A 12,693-nucleotide genomic window follows, 5' to 3' on the forward strand; every position below is an offset into this window, starting at 1 on the left:
CCCTGTGTGATTCTGTTGGGAGATGTTTTCTTATCAGATAATTGAAGTTAAATGAGGTCACAGAGCTGTGATCTTCACCTGAAAGGACTGGTGACCTTGTATTAAAGGGAACGGCTATGCATCTTATGTCTTGGCACACACTGAGTAGAGGCCATGTGAGCATCTGCACAGTGTGCAAGCCAGATGGGAGCTCCCACCTCAGACCTCCACAGCCCAAGCTGACCACGACAGTTCGAGCTCTGCAGGGAAAGAGAATGACTGAGGTATCCAAGGCACCCAAACTTCAGCCACCCCAAGGAAAGCTTCACTGAGCCTCTAACTCAGGACTTTCCAGCAGATCCCCTTCTGAAATCCTGGTCCATTAGAACTCTGAGAAAATGAAAGGCTGTATGCATCAATGGACAACTGGAACTTTTATTGGGCACGTGCAAGTATAAAGAAAGAACTGTGAAATACAGTTTCACATTTCTCCATCCAAGTGCTAACCCTATGAAGTACAAGAGATCTGAGAAGCTCAGGTATGGCCAGAGTATGTCTTTGGACCATAATTTCACATTTCTATTCACTAAATTTAAGTGGAAAAAAGACATTAAAGCCTAAATAACACCCAGTTCTGGACTGGTGATATCTGGACAACTCAGTATTATAAGACTAGCTTCACTTTATTAAAGCCTGGCTGAAGTCACTTTGAATTAATTTAAGTTTGTATTTGTATAGCTGGGTCTTTTAAAAACTTTTAAAAGATTTATTTATTTACTGTGTATGAGCACACTGTTGCTGTCTTCAGATACACCAGGAGAGGGCATCAGATCCCATTACAGATGGTTGTGAGCCACCATGTGGTTGCTGGGAATTGAACTCAGGACCTCTGGAAAAGCAGTCAGTGCTCTTAATTGCTAAGCCATCTCTCCAACCCCGTGTATAGCTGGGTCTTATGTGTTACATTATGGCTGTCTTATATCCTTTATAGAAAAAAAAAACAAAACAAAACAAAAAAAAAAAAAAAACCAAAAAAAACAAAAACCCAGAACATTTAGGATATATCTAACTTTGTCCTTAGTGATAAATGATATTTACCATTTTTAAAGCACCTAACCCTGGTAATTGTAGCTTTTACAAATTACTGCCTATTTGTCCTGGAAGGTATTTAAGAGTAAGTACATTTACCTAATGAGTCTCAATGTGAACATAAACACAATAGTTCATTTTCCTGACTCTGATTCAGCCACAGCACACAGCAGAAACTCTAATAGTGCTCACACAGGAATGGCCAAGTACAGTAACTACTCAGGTGGAAGAAGGGGGCAGCTGTGGAGCCAAACCTCAAGTATCTCATGGTAAAGTCTAAACAACCAAACACAGATTCCATAGTGCACCAGTGACCAACAGATCAGTACGGCACCAGTCTATGCTCTAAGTATGAACAAATTTAGGGACATGGGTCCCAACATAAAACTTAAAGGTAGGACAAGGAAATCTAATTTGACAATGTTCCATATCTGGGTAACATCTAAAAAAAGAAAAACAAAACAAAAAAACAGAGACAATAGAAAGGTAAGAAAAAATTTACTCCAAATAAGAACCTACTTATGACGGGGTCTGGGGACGTAGGTCAGGGGTAAGGCGCTTACCTCCCAGGAAGGTATGATACCCAGTGGTGCTGGGGTAGGGTGTGGGGTGGGAGAAAGTAGTAACTTAGATAATAATGAATATTACAAAGTTGTTTTCATTTGTTATTTGTTATGAACCATACTGATATTTCACCCTATCAACTACAGGGTGAAAACGACCTTCTGGCATGAGAAACTAGATAGCCTACTCATTCAGAAGCCAAAGTCACATTGCTGTGCTCTGTCAGGAGCTGCAAATGAAATAGAAGTTAACAAAAACACAAAAACCAAAACCTTATTTCAACTTGTCAAAAAAATTTAAGTTTTTTAATAGTTCTGGTTTTGAAAATTTTAAATAATTTCATGAGAACACTAGGAATGTCAGGAAAGTAATAATCTGGAGAGGGCCTGCTCACCCACAGGTCCCTGAAAGCTTGGAAGAGCAGCACAAGTGTTCTCTATCCTAAGTGGAAGGGTGAGTCAATTTCTTCTGCCCACTGTTGACCCTGGGAGAGGCCGCCCAGAACTCTGAGGTGAAGGCGGCAGTGCTGCCTGGGAGCGCACACTTCCATCCCAAGGCCAGACCCGGCCCAGCTGCATCAGAATTGGGCTCTGCCATCGGAAGTCACCAGCTACCCAGAGAGACGAACATGCAGGAAAAATCTCCCTCTGGAGACCACAGGCCCACAGAACCACAAGAGAGACAAATTCCATCAAGAGACAAGATCACCTAGCATCACCTATAACAAGATGGAAAGAGACAAGCACAAGACTCTAAGAAACGGAAACCAAGACAACCTGGCAACATCAGCACCCAGTTCTCCCAAAATTGCAAATAGTGGAGATCCCAACTCACCAGAAAAACAAGATTTAGACTTAAAATCATACTTCATGATGATGATTGAGATCTTTGAGAAGCGCATAAATAACACTTAAAGAAGTACAGGAAAACCAAGAGAACACACACAAGTTGAGGCCCTTAAAGAGGAAACACAAAAATCATGTAAAGAGCTAAAGGAAAGAACAACCAGGTGAAGGGACTAAAAACAGAAATAGAAACAATGAAGAAAACAACAAAGGAGACAACCCTAAAGTTGGAAAACCTAGGAAAGACATCAGGAGTCATAGATGCTAGCATCAGCAACAGAATGCAAGAGACAGAGGAGAGAATCTCAGGGGCAGAAGATACCATAGAAATCATTGACACAACAGAGAAAATGCAAAAATAAAAAAGATTTTAACCCAAAACTTCTAGGAAATCTAGAACACAATGAAAAGACCAAACCTAAGAATAATAGGTGTAGAAAAGAGTAAAGACTCCCAAATGAAAGGCACAAGAAATATCTTCAACAAAACTATAGAAGAAAACTTCCCTAACCTAAAAGAAAAGAGATGACCATGAACATACAAGAAGCCTTCAGTACCCCAAATAGACTGGACCAGAAAAAAAAATTCCCGACACATAATAGTCAAAACAACAAATGCTCGAAACAAAGAAAAAATTCTAAAAACAGTAAGAGAAAAAGGACAGGTAACATATAAAGGCAGACAGATCAGAATTATACCAGACTTTTCAACAGAGACTATGAAAGCTAGAAGATCCTGGACTAAATCATACAGACCCTAAGAGAAAACAAGTTCCAGCTCAGGTTACTATATCTAGAAAAACTCTCAATCACCATAGATGGTGAAACCAAGATATTTCAGGATAAAAACAAATTTCACAATATCTGTCCAATGCAGCCCTACAAAGGATAATAGATGAAAAATTCCTCCACAAAGAGAGAAACTTCACCCTAGAAAAATAAAGAAACTAATCCTCTTGCAACAAACACTAAAGAAGAAAAGCACACAAATATAACTCTAGCTCTAACAACAAAAATAGCAGGAAACAACAATCACTATTCCTTAATATCCTTTAACATCAATGGACTCAATTCTCCAATAAAAAGACATAGACTATCAGATTGGTATGTAAACAGGATCCAGCATTTTGCTGCATACAGGAAACTCATCTCAGCAAAAAAGGAGGGCACTACCTGAGAGTAAAAGGTTGGAAAAAAAAAAAAAAAACTTTCCAAGCAAATGGTCCCAAGAAACAACTGGAGTAGCAACTCTAATATTGAATAAAATAGATTTTCAACCAAAAGTCATCAAAAATCTATTAAGATGAACTCTCAATCCTGAACATCTATGCTCCAAATACAAGAGCACCCACATTCATAAAAGAAACTCTACTAAAGCTCAGAGCATATATTACACCACATACAATAGTGGGAGAATTCAACACCCCACTCTCATCAATGGACAGATCAAAGATGCAGAAACTGAACAGAGACATAGCGAAGCTAACAGAAGTTATGAACCAAATGGATTTAATGGACATCTATAGAATATTTCATCCTAAAACAGAAGAATATACTTTCTTCTCAGCACCTCATGGCACCTTCTCTAAAACAGACCTCAACAGATACAAGAAGATGCTCCACCATGTTCATAGCAGCCTTATTTATAATAGCCAGAAGCTGGAAAGAACCCAGATGTCTTTCAACATAGGAATGGATACAAAAATTGTGGAACATTTACACAATGGAGTACTACTCTGCTATTAAAAACAAGTTTATGAAATTCCTAGGCAAATGGATGGAACTTGAAGTTATCATCCTGAGTGAGGTCACCCAGTCACAAAAGAGTACTCATGGTGTGTACTCACTTACCAGTGAATACTAGCACCCCCCACCCCCCGCAAAAGCTCGGAATACCCAAGAAACTATGCACAGAACTTACGAAGCTCAAAAAGAAGGAAGACCAAAAAATGTGGATGTCTCAGTCCTTCTTAGAAGGGAGAACAAAACAGGAGGAAATACAAGGTCAAATAGAGGAGCAGGGATTGAAGAAAAGATCTACAGAGACTGCCTCACCTGGAGAACCACACCATATGCAGTCACCAAACCCAAGCACTATTGCTGATGCCAAGAAGTGCTTACTGGCAGGAACCAGATATGGATGTCTCCTCAGAGGCTCTTCCAGAGTCATACAGATACAGATGAGGATGCTTGCAGCTTAACATGAGACTGAACACAGGGAACCCAATGAAAGAGCTAGAGAAAGGACTGAAAGAGCTGAAAAGTTTGCAACCTCATGGGAAGAACATCATAAACCAGCCAAGGCACTGAGGTGGAGAGGGTGATTGGGAGAGGGGGCACCTCCATGGAAGCAAATTGAGAGGGAGGAGGGAGGGGAGTGGGGGAGGAAGGGTATAATATTTGAAATGTAAATACAGAGAATGTCCAGTAAAATTGAAAAAAAAAAAAAGAATTTGGAGAAAGGCACGCTTGTAATGCTAAGGAGGCAACTTTGCATTAGTGATCAACCATCAAAGGCAGATTCACCAGGACATTCATCATGTGCAATGACTATGAGTCCTGGGGGTTTAAGGAGACAGGTAGCGTGACTCTGGTCAACACTACAGATCAGACCACAAGATCCTCAGATAACAACTCAATTCCATGTGCATCAAACTGACTGGGTTTACAATCATTTAAAGAGGTTTCCCATTGAGCTAACAGTTCATGATGGCTTAAAAAGGCTTAGATTTGTGGATGTGTGCCCTTCTACATCCAGTCTTAATTCTGAGTAAACGCAGTTAAGAACTCAACACAAATGTAACCAATGTAAAACAACTCTGGAAATAACCAGACACTGCCAATTACTGTAATTGTTGGAAACAAACGCTAGAAAAATTCAAGTGCTTTTTAGTTTTGGTCAATGATTCTCACCTTCTCCTCTTTCTGCTAGAAAGGTTGAAGCCAGGGCCCTAAACAAACACACAAGCACACAGCCGTGCTCCACCACAAACTCCACTAGTCCCCATACATGCATGCCTCTAGCATGCCCTGCACCTGAGAGAGCCAAAGTTACAACTTAAGTTGTAATTGCTGTGCTTTAGAGACCCCTGAAACAAACATGCCTCTAATCCGTCAGCCCCTTGCCCAAGGACAGACAGTTCCTGAAATGCTGGGTGCTACTGTTTATGAGAGATAAAGAGCCATTAGTTTCACTCCTCTAAACAAGTTTGTTTGACCCAACTACACCGGATGTGCCTGATCACATGTGGGTGGGAGGTGTGGGTAGGAGATGTCAGGATGTATGCTTGGCCCTGATTAGACTCATTTTAAATAGGGTGAACTAAGAGTTTTGCCATTTTAAGCCCCTGCAAGATGTAACTCAGAGACATTTTCTGGACAGACCTGGCTAGAGAGTTCATCAACCTGGCCATTATTTAATTTAAGCATGCTTCAAAATTGGGTTTAAGCTATATTAGTGGTCTTATTCTTGACTGGTAGGTTTAACAACCAGAACCCAGGGCCTGCACACACACACACACATATTTTACCACGAACCACACCCAGCCTCCAGATCATTACTTTTTGAGAATGTGTATGTTTGTCTGTGTATGCTGCTGGGTTTGGATCCTGGAGCTGGCGTTAAGGCAATGAGCCACTCTATGTGGGCAAGGGAACCAAACATGGGCCCTCAGTAAGAGCAGCAAGAACAGCAAGAACTCTCTCTCACCTGCTGAGTTTCTCTTTAGTCCTTACTTCTTGTTATATATCCTCTTCTTTTCCAAGGGATTTGTTACTTGAAATGTATTACTTACTTGTAAATGAACAATTCTCTGAAATACATCTTCTCTCATGCTCATCTCAATATCGAACCGAGAAAGCCTTTTGTCTGCTTCTGTGCTTGCAGTCCGCACTTCTCTGTCGGACGACACGTGCTGAGGGAAGTCCAGCATGGTCCTTTCCACTAAGGAGGGAGAAAAAGTATGAATCTGATAGGACCCATTAAAGGAGCAGGAAGCCAAGGGTCTTCTTGAGAAGAAGGATTATGCTGAAATACAGTTTTCATTTTGTGTGCTCTGCAAAAGCTCTCGAAGCTTTTGTCCAGAGGCTGCTCCACTTGGCAGCACGGTGAACAAGCCTGTGTGCTAGCACGTATCAAAGTACATCCAGGACATAACTGATGAATTGTGAATTAATTAATGTAGTTCCTTTGCGTAGGTGTCTTATGATCTGGTGCATAAAAATAGATGCCAGAGCCTGTGGGCTGTGGACAAGAGGGACGAGCGGCAGCTCCCAAGGGCTGAGACTGTGGTGCTGTCGCAATGGCCGTAGAAGACTAAGGGTCTAGTGTGCTATGGAAATTAGGAGACTGAAAAGCGGGGCATCCAGCTGGGACAAAACAAGCCCATCAAAAGTCCTTAATCATTTCCCCATCTTCAGACCCCCTGCAGAGTCTAATCTAAATTACAAGCCCCATCTGGACTGAACCAAGGAACATTCTCAATGATTCTGGATACATCCAGTAAGCAAGTGGGTGCTTCAGCTGTACCTTTTAAATGATGGTGATAGGGTCTGCTCTAATCTTCACATGTTAAAGTCAGCTGTGGGGCTCCCATATACTTTAAGTGAGCAAAAATCTTCGAAATTGGTGAAATAGCAGTAATGGTTGTGGTTAGCTACTCTATGCCAAGAAATACATCTATCTCCAATATTATTTTGTTCTGAAATAGAATCTCACTATATAGCCCAGGCTGGCCTTGAACTTTCTATTCTTCTGCTTCAACCTCTTGAGTGTTTAGAATATTAGTATACATGTCTGGGCTTACCATCAGAATATTACCTGTTTTATAAAGTGGTAATAACTACATAAACAATACAGAATAGACACAGGTCATCCTTTATTCAGTAAGAAACAGTTCAATTAAAATATTGCCATACTCATGCTGATCCTCTTAAAACACTGACCAGTGAACTACTAAAACCAAGTCAGAAATAGTGAAACAAATGCAGTTTCTACCACTGAGCTCCACATACACATTTCTGTAATTATACTTTAGCACTTGACTTAGTAGATAATTTTGCCCTTGATAATTAAGGAAAATGTGGCACAGATTAAACTTTGCATTCATAAAGCATTATTTTACAGGTATGGGTAATAATATAGTCATAATTTCTGCTTACTAAAAAGCAAGTAAAGCTTCTCAAGAACCTAAATGGGTAACAACGTCAAGTGCAGGAGCCTGAACCCGGAAACAGTTTTGAACAATAATGCACCGAAGAGCATTTCCTTCCTCCCTTTGCCATAGAGGCCTGGAAACAGACTTCATTTCCCGGCCAAGCTGTAAAGGATGCTGTCTGTGCCCAGGCCCGACACAAACTCCAGACACACAGTTACTGTGTGCCTGCACCCGGAACAGGCAAATACGAAGGAGTTAGTTTTAAGACATCTACTCCCTCAGAGGCTTGATGGTTAACCAGTAAAGATAAACTTATGGAGAACAAGATCAAATACCACAATCTTCTCCATACGTTTAAAACACTCATTTTAGGGAGACCCAGGATGAAGAGCTGTTCCTAAGTGAGCTCATGCCTTCTCCCCTCCCCACTGTCTTCTCTCTTCTCAGGGAGGTGGGCACTGGTAGGCTGGCACACGAGGTACAGTTATTGAGGAAGAAAAGACAGCCTGAGCCAAGGACAAACCTGCCATCTCTGTGACTGACAGAAAGGACCAAGCAGACCCCTCACTCGGGAGTGTACAGTTAGGCTTTAGAAGACGCAGTCGCCACTAACCAGAGAGAGAAAGTTGGTGGTAGGGACTGATACGGGAGCAGACACAGAGGGAGGAGACACAGTTCTTATGACAGTGTTGAGTAGGGTAGCAGACAGTGGGTCATTAGGGGCTGGCAGCGGGGAGACTGGAAGACCAGTCATGAGAGCTGTGCTAGTTTTAGAATACTCAGAGAAATATTTCTGATATTCGTTAGCAGTTTGTTTTTGTAAACTGTATACTGGACATACAACCAAGGTTGTTCATCACAACTATCCTATAGAAATATGTCCCATTCTTAGAGGTGAGCAGAGTCTTCACTTATGTAAGTTAAGGATGTGCTTAAAGGACACAGATGAAAATGAGAAATAAAGAAAAATCAACTGTAAACAACTCACCACCCAAGACACTAATCATTGTAGTGAGTGACTTTAAGGGCTGACTTAGGGGTGCTGGAGAGATAGTTCAGTGGTTAAGAGTGACTGCTCTTCCAGAGATTCTGAGTTCAAATCCCAGCAACCGCATGGTGGCTCTCAACCATCTGTAATGGGATCTGATGCCCTCTTCTGGTGTGTCTGAAGACAGCCACAGTGTACTCATATAAATAAAATAAATCTAAGAAAGAAAGAAAAAGAAAAGAGAAAAGCTGACTTGGGGCATTTTAGATGAGACCAACACTTAAGTTGGTGAAGCTGGAGTTCATTGGCCTTCATAGGCAAGGCCTGACTAGAACAAAACCAAGTCAGACTTCTCTAGTAAACTACATTTATATGTCATACAGCAGGGAATTAGGATTATAGCTCTACCCTGCATAGTTTAGATTTGCAATTGTCCACACTGATGTGAACCAGCGCCCAAAGAGAAATTTCTCTGCATATAACCTGTGGCTCTGCTTTGTAGAATCACATCATGAACATGTTCTTTTGGTTTTCCTTCTGTATGTGTTGTTGCTGTTTTTGAGGTGAGTTCTTGTAGCTCTACCTACCCTTGCATTTACTACACAACAGTAGTTGGCTTTAAACCCTCAACAATCCTCCTGCCTCAGTCCTTCTATGTGCTTTTCTCCTACACTGTTATACACTTTTGTAAACTATGCTGTCAATGGCTACGTGGTGTTAAGGAGGATGGGTGCTTCACCATTTATCTACCTACCAACCATATCTCGACTTCTAGAGTCGTGGGATTCTTTATTAGCTGACATTCAAGGCTGTTTTCTGAGCCTTGGATATGAAAACAGTACCCATTTATACATTAATGCATGTAAGAATCTTGCCTTTATTTATTTATTTTTTTGGAATGGCTTTCTAGATGTAGAGTTGCTGGGCGAGGGTACAAGACTCTTAGCAGCTCTGACGCACAGACAGCAGTGGGAGGAGAACACACGCCGTGCAGTACCCACTGAAGCTCACAGACCTTATGTTATTTCATCCTGAGCTATACACAGCCTTGTGAAAGAGCCAGTTTCTTGTGAAACTGGATAACTGACTGTTCAGACAAGGGTAAAATGGCTGTAGAGTCACGCCACCACCCACCTATGTACTGCACTTCTATGTCAGCCAGCACCTGCAGACAGTTCTCATAAGTCACTTCCTCCAGGGGAATTGTCCCCACTGTGTCGTACACCTGTTTGGTCTGTGCTATGAGATCCTCCGTCCTCGTCTTGATCTGCGCTGGAGAAAGGTCCCATCTGAGAACATTCCTGCCAATGGCCGTGTAGGAAGACATGGCCTGAGGAGGAGATGCCACCTCCCTTCCCAACGTCATTCTGAGCCGAAGCCTGGAACCACCAGCTCTAAAAAGAGTTAAAAAAAAAAAAAAAAAAAAAAAAAAAAAAAAAAAAAGAATAGAAATTAGGGACTTCTGTTGGCTGGAAGCTAAAATGTGAGCATATAATGCAATCAGATACCAAGTCAGAACATTTCAAAAGGAAACAACCTTTTACCAAAAGGAAAAAGTGAGTGAAAATATTACTCTATTTATTTTCTTGCATAATTATAGTTTTAGTGTAATTTTTACTATTCAACCGTGGACTTGAATATATGAAATCATAAAGAAGAAAGATAGATGACAGTTGTTCTTTAAAAATTAAAGTAAATCTTTCATGTGCTAGTTTCTAAGAGTACGAATTTTTTAGAAAATTATAGGTTTTACTAAAAAACATCACAAGTGTTCTCTTTCATGTTAGATATCAATCTCCCCCATAACTTTATATAAGAAAATAGTAATTTGTCTCTGCTAGAGATATCACATTGTCATAAAAGAAAACTGTAAGTAAGGCAACCAGTCTTTATTTCCTTAGACATCCCAACTAGAAATACTGACACTTGTCTTATATGAGTATCTCTCTCCTCTTCCAACTTCAACCCTTGCCCTAATTTTGTAACTTAGAAATAAAAAATGTCATATTTACTAGGCAACAGTTGCATAGTGAGTGTTCAGGCACTGGTCCAAATGTTTTCCGTGTGGTGAAACTCAGACATGCAGCAGCAGCCCTTCAGAGACACACTGTGCGGTCATTCTCACGTACTGATGAAGACACCAAAGCTCATCAAGTAATCTGCCCAAGGTAATCTGTGTGACACAGCTAGCCACACGGTCAGGGCTGGGATTAGAATCCAGGCAGCATGGATCTAGAGCCCCACTCCTAGCCACTGTGCTAAGCTTAATCTCTCTTACCTCACGGGCTCCAGAACTAGCCTTAGGGAGTAGTCTTCCTGTTAATCACTGAGACAACAGAGGCTCGGAGGCTAACTCACACAACATGCAGCACACGTGTGCGGCACTGTGAGGGGCCCTGAGGGTACAATGGCAGCCTGACCAGGCTCCTGATGCTCTAATAAGGAAGAGAAGCTACAGGGATAAATGAGGCTGCACTGCTTTGTGATGGGAAAAATCAGCGTCCTAGAAAAATGCTGAGCAGGTCAGACTATCGAAGAACATGTGACAGAGAAGGTTGAAGAATAAAGAGGAAGCAGCCAATGAGGAGTCTTGGGATTTACTAGAGACACACAGCCTTGTGGCTGGTCTGAGGCTGGTCTGTTCTGGTTGCTTTTGTCTTTTCTGGGGTGCTAGAGATTGGAACTGGGGCCACACATAAGCAAGGTGACTGTGCTATCACTGACCTCCACCCAGTGGCTGCTTTCAGACGTACCCTGAAGGCAAGGAAGCACTGATAGGGTTTCCCCAGCTGAGACCCGGTTATCTTAGAGAATGCGCCCATCCCTCCCAATGACTAGGAAATACTGAATTAGAGAAGGGAGAGCTGCAGTGATCCAAAGCTGCAGAGGTAGAGACAATGCATCTTGGTGTGGAGGTAGCAGGGGGAAAGCGCTCAGGATTCACAGAGAACTCAGCAAGGGACTTATGGGGGAAGAAAGGGAAAGTGAGCTATGGACGCGCTACATGTGCACAGGCATGAGAGCGGAGGTCAGGACCTTAAGTGGAGCTGCACTTTCACAGTGGCGGAGCTGACCCTGAGGAGTGCAGTGCTTGGCGTTGGCCAGAGCCCTGAGTGGGGAGTGCTAAGGCTTGAGGCGGAAAGAGGAGGGAAGTGTGAGAGAAATGTGGCTAAGTGAGGAGAGCCAAAGGCCAAAGGGCCAAACATAAAAGAGCCACACCTGAGGACAGGAGAGAGCCATGAGGCCACTTGCTCTACTCAACATTCCTTAAGTGAAAGTGACTGCCACTCTCTGCCTCTGATATATTTTAACTTCTTTTGTAGTCCAAAACCTGCCCATATGTATTAAGGTACAATTTAAATATTTATCTAATTAAATGTATTGAGAAGGCTTCTTAATTTATATTACTTAGTATGTCACAGAATTCTCACTCCTTACAACACTAACACTAGAAATCAAAGATGCAGTTCAGGCTCAGCAGCTGAGCACATCTGTGTCTCTTGTAGAAGGTTGAAGTTGGTACCTATGTTGGCCAGATCATAATTGCTTGTAACGCCAGCTCCAGGGCATCTGGCATCCTCTTCTGGATGCTGTGGATACTGTACTCAGGTATACAGCCCTCCATCTCAGACACATCAATATACATATACTTAAAAACAAACAAACAGTGGGTCAGAGAAAAAGGCATTTTATAGTAATATGCAAGAGAAGGGTGAGATCACAGTAGATAAGCTAAAGCCTGTGCCAGAGCAAAAGAGATGGAGAACTGCACTAATTTCCAAAAGTAACAGTTTGTGGTTCTACCTGGAATCACAACGTTCAATTAAAAGATAAAAGATAACAGAGTACACTGTCCCTGTAGCTTCAGGAAGGAATGGGAAATAAAACATGGATAGGGTAGTTTAAGAAAACTGCAGTTCCGATCTCTGTACAATTAAAGGTATAGGAGATGGCAGCATGTGACAGTAAAAACACTGCACATTTGAGCAATGGCCGGGGCAGAAGAGGTGGCTCAGAGTTAAGAGCACTTACTGCTCTTCTAGAGAGTCCAATTTCAGTTCCCAACACCTGTA

General features: G+C 41.8%; 1 protein-coding gene across 1 annotated transcript in view; it reads right to left on the reverse strand.

Moving 5' to 3' along the window:
- The window catches only part of NLN (neurolysin), an 82,414-nt gene that overhangs the window by 42,174 nt on the left and 27,547 nt on the right, over nt 1–12,693 (reverse strand). Inside the window, exons 2-3 of the mRNA XM_080933563.1 lie at nt 9,755–10,014; nt 6,271–6,419 (exon numbers count right to left, since the gene is read on the reverse strand). Of these exons, the coding sequence (XP_080789689.1) occupies nt 6,271–6,419; nt 9,755–10,014 (409 nt within the window). The remainder of the gene's footprint in view (nt 1–6,270; nt 6,420–9,754; nt 10,015–12,693) is intronic.

This window comes from Micromys minutus, assembly GCF_963924665.1.
Source record: "Micromys minutus genome assembly, chromosome: 20".
In the NCBI taxonomy this organism is placed as follows: Eukaryota; Metazoa; Chordata; class Mammalia; order Rodentia; family Muridae; genus Micromys; species Micromys minutus.